This window comes from Juglans regia, chromosome 16 (genome assembly GCF_001411555.2).
Source record: "Juglans regia cultivar Chandler chromosome 16, Walnut 2.0, whole genome shotgun sequence".
Classification (NCBI taxonomy): Eukaryota; Viridiplantae; Streptophyta; class Magnoliopsida; order Fagales; family Juglandaceae; genus Juglans; species Juglans regia.
Genome location: NC_049916.1, coordinates 23,672,295 through 23,690,650, shown reverse-complemented (window position 1 = coordinate 23,690,650; position 18,356 = coordinate 23,672,295). Strand labels below are relative to the sequence as shown.

Sequence of the window (18,356 nt, the reverse complement as noted above, 5' to 3'; positions counted from 1 at the left end):
GATGAAAATCTTATAAGAAGAGTCCAAGAAAGGCTAATAAAAATGTATTATATATAATATATGTGCTCCTTGGTCCTTACTACGAGGTACGTTGTGCATGCCATGCACACACAGCTTGCTTTTATTGCAGAAAATTAATATGTGACATTGAAAATCCATGCAGACATAGCAATTAGCAACATATATATATATATATATATATATATATATTAATATGTGACATTGAAAAATGGCAATATCAGAAAATTCTTGATTTTAAACAACCATTAATTCAATGCTCAACATCATGAGATTTTATTGCAGAAATTATTTATCGCTAAAATATCAATTAATTTTTACGTAGCTAAAAATGTATGTGGGCAAAACTTTTAAAGTACATGCATGTTTTGCTTTCGTGGCCCGGCCCCATTGGGTATGAAATTAAAGTACTACTTCCGGTGGATCCACTCTGAAAATTCTCACTTTGTTTTTGTTTCTGTACATGCAAGTAGTACTCATGATACAATTCCACGTTATTAAAAATAAATATTTGTATAATTAGTTATATTGCGATCATGATTTATTAATTTAGTGGTGGAATGAGATTACCACGACATAGATCTATATATATCTTTTTTTTTTTTTTTTTTTTTTGATAATCTCCATTCTACGTACCCTAAGATGCATGGCGTAAAGCAATTAAGTACCATACATATCTCAACACGTGTACCAAAAAGGTGATAGTTTGATCATTTTGGTGACAACATCAATATCCCTGAGATATATATAATATGTTAGGGTTCACATGCATGATACATGCAGGTTCGAGAAAAAAACTGATCATGATCAACACAATCGGCCATACGGTACTGTTGGCTTTTGGTTAATTGATATATATATATATATATATATATATCTATCTCTCATTAAGATACAGATTATAATTCTCTGCACGTATTCTAGCTGGTCGATTTAGAAATTACTTGATGTGTCAGCATGAGATGTTCTGACTGTAGAGTAATAAAAAAACAAATGGAAGCAGAATTACAATATGGTGACACTCCTATGAGAGTATTTGTCCTACAAGTTGGTGATGAACAAAGAAAATTTAGTGCATTCATTTGTGCACTAATGACCCTTATTTATAGGCCATTATGCACTAGTTGGCAAATGACAAATCCATTAGTTAACCAATAGTAACACAAAGGTCACGACCTTAATAAGTGATACAACATTTTGACTAAAGGTTGTGTCTATTGACACTTACTTAGACATCATCCCTCATGGGTACCATAACCATGTTAGATGGTGATAAAACCCTTTAGAATAACATCTCTCACTTGATCATACAAAACGGTGATGATCCAGTTGAGTATTTTACATTGCTACCAATATGAGATTTCCACTACTCTACTCTCATCTGCTACTTTTGCAGATCGGCGTTAAAGCATAATAAGCCTCTACGTGCCCACGTTTTTGTCATTACCTTATCTGATCGCACTCTTTACCATATGTGCTCCCTCTGATCATATATTAGGGGTGACTTCATTTCACTAAAAAGAAAAATTTAGTGAACGACATCAATTCTCCGTGACTGGATCAATAATCCATCTCTCGTGATTGGATCAATTATTCATTCTCCTGTCACAATTGACGACTTCAGCCGAATACATAACACATGTATCGACATGCGCTAAATTTGCGTTAAGTACTTCCTCTAGAGGCTATTCCTAAGGTTTTCTCTAATCACCTTATCAACAACTTTGCAAATGATTAACCGTTTACTTGGGTAATCAAATCACATTTCACTAAAACTTTAATGAATGACACTAAATGTTCGCTAAGTACTTACTCACCCGAGTCTTTCCTTAATCACCTTATCGTCGACTTTATCACGATCAACCTTTTACTTGGTTAATCAACCTGCACTGAAATTTCGTCAAGTACTCACCTAAGGCCATTCCTGAGATTACCATCACAATTTTCTTGCTTTCTTGTGCTTTTCCTTTGTTAGGATATTGTGATTTGTAATGGGTCTTCTTTCCACACTTAAAACGGTTTCCAGAAAATGGTTTATTTTGTTTCCTTTTTAACCATTTTTCTTTCTTAAATTGTTTTGATTTCATCTTATTCTGTGTAGAATGCTTATCCTGAGCCATCAATAAATTAGATGATTCACCATCTTTATTCCTTCTATTAATCATTTCTCCTTCGAATACTAAAAGTACTGGAAGCGATATCATTGTTACTTCATTTTCACTGTATATTAAAGAAGTAACAATGTGATCTCAAGATGAAGGAAGACTATTTAGTATGGTTGTAACTTGCATTTTATCAGTGAGAGGATGACCGTCATCATGTAATTCTTTTACAATTAATTCCATTTGAAATACATGATCACAATATCATCATTCTCTTCCATACAAGTCCGGTTATACTTATCCAATAATAACTATACATAAGTATTCGACCTTAAATCATACTTTGTTTCAACTACATCCATAATTTCTTTAGCAGTTTCATAGTCTTCAAATAAAGGAATAATATGATCACTCATGCAATGCAAAATTAAACCTTTTGCCCATGCATTGTGTTCTATCCATTTATCTTTATTTGAAACGCTGCTCTCACTTTCACTTTCATCATTTTCTACAATTTCTTCACAAGTCTCAGGTGTTGTTAATATATATAAGGTCTTTTCGTGGGTTAGAATAAAAGTTATATGCATTTTCCAGGCCCGAAAATTTCTTCCATTCAGTTTTTCTATCCCTGAGGGATGAATACTTTTCTTTGGTGCCATGAATAATAAACCTTAAAAAATTAATCAACGAGAAGAATGTAAAAATAATAAATGTATACTATTTAAATACAATAGTTCAACTGTAAAAAAAATATAGCTATTAGCTATTACTAGGGCTGCAAACGGGCCGGTCCGGTCCGGTCCGGCGATGGACCGAAAATTTTCGGTCCATTATTTTTCCTGACCGGACCGGACCGAACACCCAAAGGGACCGATCCAGTCGGTCCGCCCTCTTTTTTTTTTTTTTTTAAATAATTAATAAAAAAATTTATTTAAAATACTAAATTAAATTAAGTGACTTATTAATGTGGATTATGTAACAAACTCAATAAAAAAATATTTTATATGGTCAATGATAATAAATTAGATGAAAATTATATTATTAATTTATATAATTACTATATAATTAACTAATTGATATTATATATTTATTAATTCATAGAATATTAACAAGTGTTAATAGTATATTTAAAATTTTATATTGTTAATAGTGATAGGTTAAATGAAGATATATATAAAATATTGTTAATTTATAGAATATTAACAAGTATTAATAATATATTTAAAAATTTATATTGTTAATTGTACAATTATTATATATAAAATATATATAAAAAATATTTTTTTTAAAAAATTTTTCATTCGGTCCGGTCCGGTCAGGTCCGAAAAAACTGTGGACCGTGGACCAGACCGAATGATTTCGGTCCTCTAAAATATGGACCGGACCGGACCGGTCTAAGTCTCGGTCCGGTCCGGTCCGGACCGAAACGGTCGGTCCGGTCGGTCCGACCGGACCGTTAATCACCCCTAGCTATTACAAACTTAATAGTAATAATAACCCTTGGATTTAATCTAAGGTGGCAGCCTAGAAATTCTCCTATTATATTTTATATAAGGAGAATAATGAAAGTGATGCCCCGATTGAGGATATCCACGACATTTTCTTGATGTTTCACATTTGTTAAAGAATTTCTGGCAATAATTTCGACCAAAAGGTGCTTTGTAATGTTTTGGAAATTTGGATCACAACGGGTTTTGAACGGACCAAATCGGGCTTGAAATGATCTCGAACGGCCCGATTGAACAAATCTGTCATGAACTGGTTCAGGAAACCGAGTAAACCGGTTCAGTCGGTGCAAATCGGGTTTTGGAGAAAATCGGCGGTCGGCGGCTCGGTAAGCGGCTCGGCTCGGAGATCGGCTTGTAGCTCAGCTTGAAGGGGAAAAACGGTGTCGTTTGGAGGTGACCGTTGTGTCTCTTCAGTGCTGAAAACGACATTGTCGTTTTTCTCCTTGGGCTGAACAACAATGTCATTTAGTCCAGATGGAATTTGAAATTGCTTACCGTTGGACCAAACGACACTGTCTTTTAGTCCCTCCCAATTTCGAACTGGATGACCGTTGGACCGGGTTGTCTTCAACCTCGCGCAAGGACTTTCCAGAAACAGTGAACAAGGAAGAAGGTCATGGGCTAGAAAAGAATGAGAGCATGATTAAGTTTCAAGTATCCTATCGTGGGAAAAAGGATCCCCTTGTGTTTGGGGTAAGAACTTGAAGGCTTGAGTTATTACTCTTTTGATAGTCTAAAATATTTATACAAATAGTTATAAATGTTGGGAGCCCACTTGATCAATCTTATTATTATTATTATTTTCCATTTGAGCATTTCAAATTAGGCAACAACTTAAGAAAGCATTTATGATAAGAAAGAAAGGTGACTGACATATTTAATGTGCATAATACAAGGCTTCCCAAGCTGAAGGAAGAGAGACCGGCCAGGCCTTACACATAAAACAATAATTATTTTTAGATATTTTTATATTAGTTCACTACTATTCACAAACGATTCACTGTTATTTCACTATTATTCACAGATTATCTGAGATATTTTTATTATCCAAATAGATCGAAGTCTTAAGCATGTGAGTTTGAAATTTCCTTTTAAAGAAATTCATGGGCCTAACTCATTTCTGCATAAAACCGATTCAACAAGAGATGATTGTTCATTCCTTATAAATATGTCCAAGACCTTGTCTACAGGTAATGTGAGATTATTCCTTACACTCTCCCTCACGTGTAAGCCAGTATTTTTCCTAGTCCTTCTCAACCAAGCCTTTTAAGTTCAATCCGAGTGTTCATGTCAGATTTAGTGAAAATGGGGCTAAGCTCAGCTGGGATAAAGAAGAAGCAGAGCAAAAAATAGACGACAAAGGCGCAGTGTGGAATAATTCGACTGAACCTTTTTTCATTTCTCATCTATGCTGTACATTAAACAATATATAGAAGGAATCGTCTAATTCTATACGATGTAAAAATACTAAGCTATTCTAAATATCTGTACAAATTACTCTTTATGCTAGAAAGTTTGTTGATGATTCTTTTGTGTGTCTCACAAGTTGTTTTGGTGAGTTGGTAGAGGAATTTTATTCTATGATATCCCCCTGCAAGATGGAGCATAGATATTTTCTATCTCCATCTTGGATAACAAGGATAAAAATTGGGATGAAGGAAGAGCCTTGGTGAACACATCCGCAAGCTGAGAATTTGATCGAATGGAACAAGGACGCAGAAATCCAGCTTGGATCTTGTCGCAGATGAGGTGACAATCCAACTCGATATGTTTGGTGCGCTCGTGAAAGACGGGATTCCTGGCTATATGCAGCATGGCTTGGTTGTCACAATACAAATCAATTGGAAGAGAAATGGGTAGATGTAAGATAACCACTGCAATTTGCAGGAAGTCGAGGCCATGGCCCTATATTCGGCCTTAACATAGCTTCTTGATACAACTGTCTGCTTCTTCGATCACCATGAGATGAAAGAGTGGCCAAGGAAGACACAAAAACCTGTGACCAAGCGACGTGAGTCAGCACATGATGCCCAATCAAAGTCTGAATATGCACGAAGTGTAAGTGGGGAGCTAGAAGGGAAAAGCAAGCCTTGTGCAGGAGCATTCTTGATGTAACGTAGGACTTGATGGGCTGCATTTAAGTGTTGTTGTCGGGGCTGACAAGAACTGGCTCAAGTGATGAACTGAGTAGCAGAGATCGGGCCTTGTGAGGGTGAGATAGAGCAACCGACCAACCAGACGTCGATATGGAACTGGATCCGAGAGAGGTTCTCCATGTAATTTGCTAAGTTTAAGGTTCTAATCCATGGGGATTTTGATTGGCTGAGAACCAAGTTTGCCGGCATTTGCGAAAATATCAAGCGCATATTTGCGCTGACAAATGGAAATTCCCTTGGAAGAATGGGCTACCTCGATGCCAAGAAAATAACGAAGATCGCTAAGAGACTTGATACGAAAATGCTCATTGAGAAATGCTTGGAGAGCATCAACAGATTGCATATTTGAGCTTGCCACAATGATCTCGTCGACGTAAACAAGGAGTGCAGTGAAGGAGCCATTTTTCAGTTGAGTGAAAAGGCTATAGTCTGCTTTAGATTGCTGAAAACCAAAATCAAGCAAAGCATTAGAAAATTTTTGGTACCATTGTCGTGAGACTTGTTTAAAGCCGTAAAGACTCTTGTTTAATCTGCACACTTGTGAAGGAGAACCCTTAGAAAAACGAGGAGGTGTGTGCATGTATACTTCTTCATCTAAGTCGCCGCGAAGAAATGCATTTTGCACATCGAATTGTTTGGGGATCTAGCCTCGAACGGAGGCAGCAGCCAATAAGGTGCGAACTGTGGCGAGCTTAGCCACGGGTGAGAAAGTTTCTTTGTAGTCAAGCCCTTCTTGTTGGGTAACTCTTTTGGAAACTAAACTTGTCTTGTAGCGTTCAATGCTGCCATTGGAGTGATATTTGATCTTGAAAATCCATTTACAGCCTATAGAACGTTTACTAGGAGGTAAGTCAACAAGGGACTAAGTGTTGTTGAGTTCGAGAGCATCTATTTCAGACCTCATAGCCTTGCACCAGTTAGGATTTTTAATAGCTTCACCATATGAAGATGGTTTATGAGATGATGAAATAACGGAAGCAAAGGAAAAATATGAAGGAGATAATCCGTGAAAGAAAGAGTAGCAGAGAGAGGAAATGCTTTACCAGGTGGGCAGAGAGTTTCCGCAAACAATGATGAGGAAGGAGCAGTGGAGTCACGAGCTTCCTGTAAATGGGACGATGGCATGGTTTGTAAAGGTGGCGGGGTAAGCAATGAGGGGCAGTTGTTGTTGTTAAGATGGGTAGGAGTTTTGCGTGGTCGAGTGGAACATCAGAGTGGTGGTGGTGGGGGAGGAGGTGGGGGTGCAGAGAGTGAGTTTGATATGTTATTAGGTGGTATGGGAGAAGAGGCTTGGGGGCTCGTAGGGTGGGATAAGGGGAGTCGGCAAGCTGTAGGTGGAGTCGGGGTCAGGAAGAGAAAAGTTTGGAATTGTTGATGGATTAGGCAGTATGTTTAAGTTGGGGAGAAGGGAGGGAGTGTGAAATGGGTTTGCCTACTTTTGTAACTGGTTTTAATAAACCTTGCATTTGCAGATTGCCAATGAGAGTGATCACAATATGTTGAATGTTCTAACCATCTTGAAACCTCATTTGATGCTGTCTTTTGATATTGTATTTATCTTCATGCCACAATGGAAGTGCTATTTTTTTTCTCAAATCAGTTCAGCTCGATTATGGTAGTAACAAAATCCCAAGAGGTTTTACCACATTAAAGATGTTTGTTTTCCTAAATCATAAGTTAATCTGCAGAACTTCACACTAGAGGTACATGACCTCTTATGTAGATCATGTTTCACTACACATTTTAACCAGAGGTAACAGATTCATTCGAAAAAACTCGTTCTGTAATAACAGTTATTTTCTTATTTTGTAATAGGAGTTCTTAATCGATCAAACCATACAAAAAATTACATCAACGACCAACATTGCTCTCAAAAGCATAATATCGTGAAAAAAAGAAAAGAAAAACATTTGATTTAATGCAATGAAATTGCTTATTTGATCAGGAGGCCTTGGGCCCTCGAGGACTAGTAGTTAGGGTACGTACTACGCCTGGGCCAATTGAGAAAAGTTGATAGGGGCTACAAATCTTGTGGGACCTCTGAAGAGAGTTACTGCTGCCAGTTGAGCAGCAGCCTCTGTTGGGTGGAACAAATCCCAGAACAAGTAATTATTGCGACTCGAACAAAGATTTGCATTTGGATTGCAATTGGATTCTGCATTGAGCCTCCCAACTCCACAACATGCAGTCTTCACGTTCGTAAAATCTGAAAAAAAACGTTATTTGCATCAGACTAAATTCTGGCCCAATAGTACTTAATTTGGCACGTACGCGCAATGGGAGATCATATATATATAGAGTGAAATTGTAGCTAGCTTACTGTATGGAAGTGGGTTGTCTATGACATTAATTGTCATCTCGAAGGCGTTTCCAAGTGAGTACTTCATGCCTTGATATTCTTCGCTGAGCCTGTACAAGATTCTCTCAATCTTTGTGTGAAAAGCTCTTGCATGATCGTTCAACTCCTCCAAACAACCCCCGTTAGGACTATTGAGCCTTTGAGATGGACAACAGCCAATTGACGGGACACTTATAATCCCAAACTTCCTAGCTCCCAGTTCGAGTAGAGCCTGCATGTACAAGCGTGGTATCAGAATCCATTGTGATCAGCTGATCATCATCTGCCAGCTATCTTGATATCTTTTTTATTTATTTTTTTATGATTACTAATTTATAAATATATATTTTAATAAAATTAAATAATTACGTTAATTAGTTATAAAATGAGTTATAAAATATAAAGAAAAATTATTCTTGCAAGCGAGTTCACATACCGATGCTGATATGTAAGGCGTCTATTTAATGAAACGGTGCGAATTGAAGATAAAAATAATTTTCATGAGACGATCTTTTCTTCTCTCAATTTTTTTTTTCTTTTTAATAAAAAGGTCATGTCAATGTTAGTATGCAGTTTGGTGCGCTAAACCGCTTGTAGCTATCAAGGCTCTAAAATAAAATTTGAAAAAAAAAAAGAAAAAGAAAGGAGACTTACGTACGTACCTTTAATTGGTTCTCGTAAGCGAATCCTAAACTGGCGAAGAAGCGTTCCTTTGATAAATTATTGTTGGAACGGTAATATTCGAAGATATCATTGCTGCCAATACTAATGAAGAACAAAGACTTGGAAAGAAACCTTAAGGTTGGTAAGGGACCCATTGCAGCCATAAGAGAGCTGCGAATACTCTCAAACTGCGCTATTTGCTCTGCCATTGGAATCACATTCTGTTTCCTGCCGTTTGGTGAATCAGACTGAGCAGAAAGTAATAATATAATTAGAACATGTCATCAATCTCACGCTTATAAAAAGATCATTGCAGTTTAAATAGTCATGAACGAATGTTAATAAATTTAATTTCTAGAGAGAGCGAGAGGCCCTCACCGGTAATTGTCCTGTCAGACGAAAAATGCCGGACCCTCCAGAGGCGAAGTTTATACCCTTTAAGGCTTGCCTCGTTAGACTATAACGTGAGTAATTTACAGTTGAAAGATATGGTGGTGGACTTTTCTCGTAGCCCAGTAGCTTGGCTGATCATGAGTATCATGTACCGGTTCAGGTTGAGAAACCATCATAATAATAATAATAATAATAATAATGGAAAAAAAATAAGGTATTAATTATGTCATTCGTGGCCACGAGAGATTTCGATCATTCGTAGCAAATGCATGCATTTCGTGGGAAATGTAAAGCAGAAGATTGAACAACGTACTCAGCATGCATGTGTTAGAACTATACTGACCTAGAAAATCAGCACTGTTTAGGCCATTGCTAAACCTTCCAGTGGGTATAGAGAAAGCAAAATCAACGCCATTGAAAGGGAAGTCAGCCCTTGCCTGGCTGCCTGGCAAGAAATTGTTGGTCCCAACATCTGCTGTCGAGTCCCCAAGTATAAAAACAGCAGGCCTGCCTGCATCTGCATTAACGTTAAGGATAATCGTCGCCAAGGATAAGAGTAGAATGGCAAAGCTTGTCTCTGCCATGAGGAAGAACTGATGACCAGAAAGGAAACTTTCTCAATTTTTTTAGGACTGTACGTTTCAATAATGCTTGAAACTTCACTGATGAAATATTAAGATCTTTCTAGGGTTTATATAAAGAGATGTTGCAGAAAGTTACAATAATGTGAGTGCTCGGTAAAGGGGTCGTTTTCCTTCAGCAAGAATGCATACATGCAAAAGAACAAAGCCATTGTTTGGATGGGCGGATCGTCCTAGAGCTTTTCTTACGGCCGGGTTGACCCGGAGGATCGACCAAAATCAGTGATTACAATGAGCAAACCACTTTAATTCTTATCGCTATAAACAACGTGAAAATATGCCAACTTTGCCTAGTTTAATGTGTTTGACTGGATTTGGCTTTGTGAAACAAAGAAAGCTACGAGAACAAAATGCATGAGTTTGAATTATAAGTCAGATATTGTAGTACCATATATGGATAAAGATGCAGTACTAACGATAAGAAATTTCTACCGATCGATGGCGATCTTTTCATGTATTGCTGTCAATATTTCTGCGTAATTTATCATTTCTGGTTTAATTTAGAACTTGAAATTATCATCATTATTTGGTGGTGGTGACATGTAAAAGCCAAATTCCCTGTCATAACAAAAAGCATGCAGACGTTGCCGGAGGCCAGCCGGTTGTCTTTTGTCCCTCTTGGGGCCGGTTAGTACTCTTGGAGTTACCAATGATATAGGATGATAAAACTAAGAAATCAGTAAAAGACAGGAGAAAAAGGGTTAAAATCTTAGAAGAGTCTAAGAAAGGCTAATAAAAATATGTATTATATATAATATATATATACTCCTTTGGTCCTTACTACGACGTACGTTGTGCATGCCATGCACACACAGCTCGCTATGCTAGCTTAATCCATGCAGACATAGCAATTAGCAATATATATTAATATGTGACATTGAAAAATGGCAAGACCAGAAAATTCTTGATTTTAAACAACCATTAATTCAATGCTCAACATCATGAGATTTTATTGCAGAAATTATTTCTCGCTAAAATATCAATTAATTTTTACGTAGCTAAAAATGGGGACAAAACTTTTAAAGCACATGCATGTTTTGCTTTCGTGGCCCGGCCCCATTGGGTATGAAATTAAAGTACTACTTCCGGTGGATCCACTCTGAAAATTCTCACTTTGATGTGTCAGCATGAGATGTTCAATATGTAGAGAAATAAAAAACAAATGGAAGCTGAATTATGGTAATATGCTGATATTTCTGTGAGGATATTTGTTTCACAAGTTAGTAATGAACAAAAGGAATTGAGTGCATTCATTTGTGCACTAATGACCTCTATTTATAGGCCATTATGCACAATTTGGTAAATGACACATCCATTGGTTAACCAATGGTAACACAAATGTCACGACTTTAAGATGTGACACAATCTTTTGACTAAATTAAAAGGTTGTGTCTATTGACACTTCCTTAAACATTACCTCTTATGGGAACTATCACCATGTTAGAGGGTGTTATTCTAATGGGTAAACCGTTTGGTGATCACACCCCTTAGAATAATATCTTCCACTTGATCACACAAAACGGTGACGATCCAGTTGAGTATTTTACCTTGGTACCAATATGAACTTTCCACTACTCAACTCTCATCTGCTACTCTTGCAGATCAGCGTCAGAGCATGACAAGCCTCTACGTGCACACGTTTTTCTCATTATCTTATATGACCGCACCCTTTACCATTTGTGGTCCCACTGATCACATATTAGGAGTGACTTCATTTTACTAAAAAGGAAAATTTAGTGAACTGCATCATTTTTCCGTGACTGGATCAATAATCCATATCTTGTAATTGGATCAATTATTCATTCCCCTATCACAATTGACGACTTCAGCCGAATATAAAATACATGTATCGACCTGCGCTGAATTTTCGTTAAGTACTTCCTCTAGAGGCTATTCCTAAGGTTTTCCATAATCACTTTATCAATGATTTTGCAAATGATTAACTATTTAGTTGGGTAATCAAATCACATTTCACTAAAACTTTTGTGAATGTCATTGAATGCTCGCTAAGTACTTACTCACCTGAGTCTTTCCTTAATCACTTTATTATCGACTTTACCACGATCAACATTTTACTTGGTTAATCAACCTGCACTGAAATTTCGTCAAGTACTCACTCTAAGGCTATTCCTGAGGTTTTTCTTGATCACCTTATCGGTGACTTTACAAATTATCAAAATTTTCATTTGGATATCACCTTAACTCCAATTTTCTAGGTCTCTCCAGAATTTGCTGAGTTATGCATGTCGACCATGAGATTGCTTTAACTAGGTTTCTCTCAATCCCATTCTAATCACATATTCTTTGAATTTCTCCAGAGATAAACATTTGGTCATCAGATCTGTTACCATTTCGGTCGAGAAAATAAAATTAACTTTGACCTCACCTATTTCCACTATATCTAAAATATAGTGATAATTCCCATCAATGTATTTTCCCTTGAAACTCTGTGTACTACTTTTTATCAATGAAATGACAGATTGATTATCACAAAACACATTGAGTGGTTCTGTGGATGTACCCAAATTCAAGCTTTTAATAAAGCATTTTATCCACATCACATTACTCACTGGAGTACTACAAGTAATATACTCTGCTTCCATAGTAGACTTAACAACACAGCCCTGTTTCTTACTTAACCAAGACACTGTTGTTCCACCAAATAGAAATATATATCCAGTTATAGATTTTCTATCATCTATATCACTTTCCAAAATCAGCATCACGATAACCGATTAATTCTAGATCACTGTTTCTAAAGCACAATTTCAAATTTTTGGTACCTTGTAAATATCTTAATATACGCTTCACTGCTTGCCAATGTTCTTTACCTGGATTGGATTGAAATCTACTTACCAATCCTATTGCATGACAAATATCGGGTCTGGTACTTGTCATTGTATACACGAGGCTTCCGACAGCTTGAGCATAGGGAACTTTAAACATTTCACTTATTTCCTCATCATCTTTTGGGCACATAATTTTATTTAAAGTATCAACTTTGCAAAAAGGCGTACTTAAAGATTTATAATTTTCCATATCAAATCTTTTAAGCACTTTTTCTAGATATTTTTCTTGATCTAAATAAAATAGATTTGAATTTCTATCTCTAGAAATTCTTATACCAAGAACATAGACAGCTTCACCCATGTCTTTAATTTCAAATTTAGATTTCAAGAATTCATTTGTTTCATGCATCATATTTAGACAATTACCTGCCAGTAATATATTATTAACATACAATGATAATAATGTTAATTTATTATCATTTTTCCATATGTATACACAATGATCTAGTGGACTCATTTCATATCTCATTTTCAAAATGGCTTGGTGAAATTTCAAGTACTACTGTCTTGAAGATTGCTTAAGTCCATACAGTGATTTCCTCAACCTGTAGACTTTCTCTTCATGTCCTTTAATTTGGAATCCTTCTGGTTGAATCATAAATATATTCTCTTTTAATTCACCATTGAGAAAATCTATTTTTACATCTAACTGATGTAATTCTAAATTCATCTTGACAACAATTGACCTGATGATTCTTACCGATGTGAACTTCGCCACAAGCGAATATGTATTCACAAAGTCTACACCTGGTTGTTGAGTATATCCCTTGGCCACTAACCTTACTTTGCACATTTCCAAACTACTATCAACTTTAAATTTTCTTCTGAGAACCCATTTACAGCCAATAACTTTTATATTTTTTGGAAGATACGTTAACTCCCAAACACTATTTTTGTTTATTGATTCTATTTCATCTTTCATAGCCTTAAGCCATTTATTTGAATTAACACTATTGACTGCCTCAGAAAAATTTTCAGGAACATTATCTAAATTTTCCAAACTGGTATTTAGTGCATAATGATCTTGAAATAATATTGATGGTCTTCTGGATGTTTTACTCCCACTGTCTCCAACATCAATACCTGAAGATTGATTTTCATTTGACTTTCTTTTATTTTTATTATTTTGGATTTGAATAATATCTGAATTTTCATTGTCAGACTCTGTGGAGATCTGTTGATTCTCTAAATCATTTAATAAATCTATCTAATCAACAGGAGTAATAAGGTTCGTATTTTTTAAGAAAACGACATCCCTACTTTCTATCAATTCTCTTTCAGAATGATAAAATCTATAGCCACTTCTATTTTCTACATACCCAATAAACTTGCATTCCTAGGTTTTGCTTTTTAATTTATCCCTTAGTGGCCTTGGGATAAGCATTTGTGCCTTACAACCCCACACTTGAGCTTACTTAAGTCTGGTTTATGTCCCGTCCATAACTCGTAAGGTGTAAGGAGTTTCGCTTTAGTTTCAACTCTATTCAGTATATATATAGCAGTCGATAATGCTTCACCTAAAAAATGTATTGGTAGATCAACATATGTCATCATCGATCGCACTAGGGGTGTCAAATCGTGTTAACGGGTCGTGTTCGTGTCGTGTCAGAGTATATACATTACAGTTAATGGGTCAACACGAACACGACCCGTTAAGAGTTTCGTGTCAAAATTCTAAACACGAACACGACACGGTTTGATAACGGGTTGACACGACACGAGCCGTTATGACACATTAGGAAATAAATTGACACGACACGATCCGACCCGTTTCAACCCGTTTACATTAATGGATTGAACTGACACGATATGACACGATCCGACACGACCCGTTTTATCCCATTATAAATTATAAATATAAATAATATCTAAAAAAAAAACTACAAGTCTAAAATTACAATCCAAACAAATATCCACACACATTGTAACAATATATTAAAATTATATCTCAAATATGATAAACAAAACACACATAGTAAATATATTAATATTACAATCCCAAATATAATAAAAATTAAAAACACAAATCTAAACAAATCTAGAAGTTGAAGAATGAGGTGGAGCGTCCTCCAAGCCCTTGCCCTTGTTGTTCTCCAACTCCATTACATCTTCAGTTAACTCGTCCAATTTAACTTCTTCTTGTATTTCTATTAAAAAAAAGACATCAGTAAAGTTTTATATCATTGAAAAATTACAGTCATTTATTTAATAAAATACTATAATATTACCTTGCTCTTCACCATATAACCAATCTCTAGTGCAAACTAATGCTTCAACAATATCTGCTTTTAGTGCACTTCTAAACTGATCAATGATACGCCCACCAACACTAAAAGTAGATTCAGATGCAACTGTAGAAACTGGAACACTCAAAATGTCACGAGCCATACGAGCAAGATCAGGATAACAAAATTCATTTCCTTTCCAAAAGGAAAGAATATCAATCTTTGCATTTCTTTCTGCCATAGGTTCATCCAAGTAAAGATCCAATTGACTTTTTTTCATATAGCCAGAAAGTTCATCAGGTCTAAATGTATCAAATTCCTGTATACAAAAAATAAATAAAAATATTTTCAAGCCAATATGTGATATGAAACAACAATATAATATATAATCATTAAACAAAAAAGATTATTTGATATTACCTCCAATAAAAAATTATCATATGAAGACTGACTTTCCTCTCTAATAACAGTGCTATCAGAAGTCGTGGTAGAACATGTCGTTGTAGGAGCACTAGAAGAACCATATTCCATGAAAAGAGATGACATTTTGCTCCGAACATTCATATACTCTATAGAACATTCTCCATAAAGCTTTGTATAAGAAAAATCAACAAAATGAAGCTTGTATCGAGGATCCAATATAACTGCTATAGCCAACAACACATTGAACTCGGACCAATATTTCTCAAACTTAGCAAGCATTTTACAACACATTCTCTTCATGTAGTCATCTTCACCCTCAGAGTGCCTTTTTAATGTAAAATAAATCGAAAACACTGATGGAAAGTAGAGATTGGCTGTAGGGTATTTAATCCCAGAAAAATTACAGGTGTCTCTATAAAAAACTCTCAATAAATCGTTAATCTTCTGTACTCGTTCCCACTCAGATATTGATGGACAATGTTTAAAATTGGAATCAGTCAACTCTAAATGAGTAAAGGCACGGCGATAGAAAAGAGTACTCTCAAGCATAAGATAAGTAGAATTCCATCTAGTGGGGACATCCTGTCTCAACCCTTTCTTGCTATCCAAAGACATTTGATTTGTTGAATCCATAAATTTTACTTTCCTTGTTTGTGATCCTTTGACATACTTGATACTTTCACGAACTTTTTGGATAGCAACATCAATCTCTTTTAATCCATCTTGTACTACCAAATTCAGAATATGGGCACAACAACGAAGATGAAAGAACTCACCATCACAAAGAAGAGCTTTCTTAATGTTCAATTGAATTTTTAACAACTCTACTGAAACATCATTAGAAGAAGCATTGTCTAAAGTCAATGAAAAAATCTTGTGTTGAATTCCCCACTCACATAGCAAATTATAAATTTTTTCAGACAAAGATATGCCATTATGTGGTGGTGGCATAAAAGAAAAGTTCAAAACTCTTTTCTGCAGAACCCAATTCTTATCCAGAAAATGTGCTGTAATGCACATATAACCATCAGTGGTTATAGAAGTCCATAAGTCAGATGTTAGACTAATTCTACCAGGAGAATCATTTAACATGCATTTAATCCTTTTTTTTTCTCGATGATACATCTTAACCAAATCAGCCTTGGCAGTATTCCTAGAAATAATTGGAACATCTGGACGTAAATATTGTAATAAAGATCTCACCCCCGAATATTCAACAAACCGAAAAGGCAATTCATGCTTCACAATAGCAGATACCAAAATTTCTCTATATTGTTCAGTGTCAAATTTATGAGCGCTTACCGAAATATTTCCACTAGTTTGTGATAACATCATCTGACCAATATCTCGTGAACTTCTCCTAGGGCATGTCTCAATGTGACGCCTCATATTGCCGGTTCCATATTTGCTTGCTGCCATATAAATAACTCCACACATCTTACACTTGGCTCGTGGTTTGCCATAATTGTTCTCAGAATCAGGAACCATTTCAAAAAAAGCCCACACATTTGATCGTTTCCTTCCTTTTGTTTTAACTTCCTCATTTTGAATACTTTCTGAGTCAAATGGGTCCAAATCAATCATCTCATCATTTTCACTTGCTACCGAACTCATCTGATAACAAACAACAATAACAAATGTAAGAGTATGACATTAATTGTAGGGGACCAATTTACGCTTAAAAAACGAAAGCAGCAATCGTGTAGATTATATGCCCGTTTTTATAATTAATTACAAAATTTATTACGAGATTGATATATATATATATATCTCCTAGAATTCTTGATTAAGATCATCTAGAATATGCCCGATTGAGTATGAAAAAGATAAACTCGTAATACAATCGTGTAGATTACATTTCAAGAGACTTTGGGTAAAATAAAATAAATGAACTCTTTAATTGAATTTATTGGAGTTTTAGTTAAGTTAATGACAATAGTAAAACATGACTTACCTTCAAAAATTCCAAATATTTTAATTTTTTTTTCTTGTTTTATTTTTCTCCACTTTGGAATGACATATGTCACATACACATCAAATTTATTAAATTTTCTCCGCCATCTCTTCTTGGATTCAAATTTAATAATTTATTCTTGTTAGCCTGTTAGGGAGAATTCTCCACCATCTCAACAAACCACAACAAAACTGAAAGATGCTAATACAATCAATCTTTGATGTTCAAAATAGGATTAATAGCTAGTTTATATTGACTGCTCATCATGACCAACTCATGATATTTCAGAATTTTTTTATTTTCTATGCTTATAACTTGGTTTTTTTTTTCAATTGTTTCAAGATCTTTGGCACTTTCAAATTAAACAGGCCAGTTTGTAATGCTCATTTACCGACACTTTTCAAACCAAAGAATTAAAAATGAGAGAAAAGGCTAATTCACAATTTGTAATGGGCTTAATTATTCAAGTGAAAGCCACAAAGCAGCAGTAATTTTACGCTTAATTATTTATGACCTGCGCATTAATCCCAAATACAATTACATACTGTCATACAGAAGACTAAACCTTGCGCTTAATTTGAAGAAGCATACAGAACATTACGATTTTACTCTAGCCACACGTGAAGATTCAAGAATTATTAAACAACTCAATCGGAATCCATGAGTGTTACAACTTACGGGTTACCCTGTTTGGATGCCGAGAAAAATTATACAACAACTGTACAACACATTTAACAACTCCAAAATCAACTTTTCTTACAGTGGAAGGCGCGGCGTGGGCGTGGGCGATGGGCGTGGGCGTGGGCGACTGGGCGCTGGCGGCGGCAAGTGCGAATCCGTGGTTTAAGTCTTTGTGGGCGACTCGGCGTCACCGTGAAACCAGAGGGGGCCGGCGTCACCGTGAGGCGTGAGGAGTGAGGACTGAAGCACACTGGAGTGGAGGCGACGCGACGTCACCGTGAAGATGAGTGGAGCGGCGAGCCTGGAGGGCGGCGTGGTCGTCGCGAGGAGCCGAGGAGTTCGACGAATGACGAACGGAAGCGAAACAGGGGGGGAACGACGAACGAAAGAAAGTGAAACGGGGGG

General features: G+C 35.9%; 1 protein-coding gene across 1 annotated transcript; it reads right to left on the bottom strand.

The window, feature by feature from the left end:
• Nucleotides 1-7,769: 7,769 nt before the first annotated feature.
• Nucleotides 7,770-9,762, bottom strand: LOC109006483 (GDSL esterase/lipase At5g55050-like). Its single transcript, XM_018985773.1, has 5 exons — nt 9,522-9,762; nt 9,164-9,309; nt 8,785-9,033; nt 8,105-8,354; nt 7,770-7,990 (listed from the first exon to the last, which is right to left on the bottom strand). The coding sequence occupies exons 1-5, from the start codon at nt 9,760-9,762 to the stop codon at nt 7,770-7,772; spliced, it is 1,107 nt and encodes a 368-aa protein (XP_018841318.1).
• Between the last annotated feature and the right edge of the window lie 8,594 nt (nt 9,763-18,356).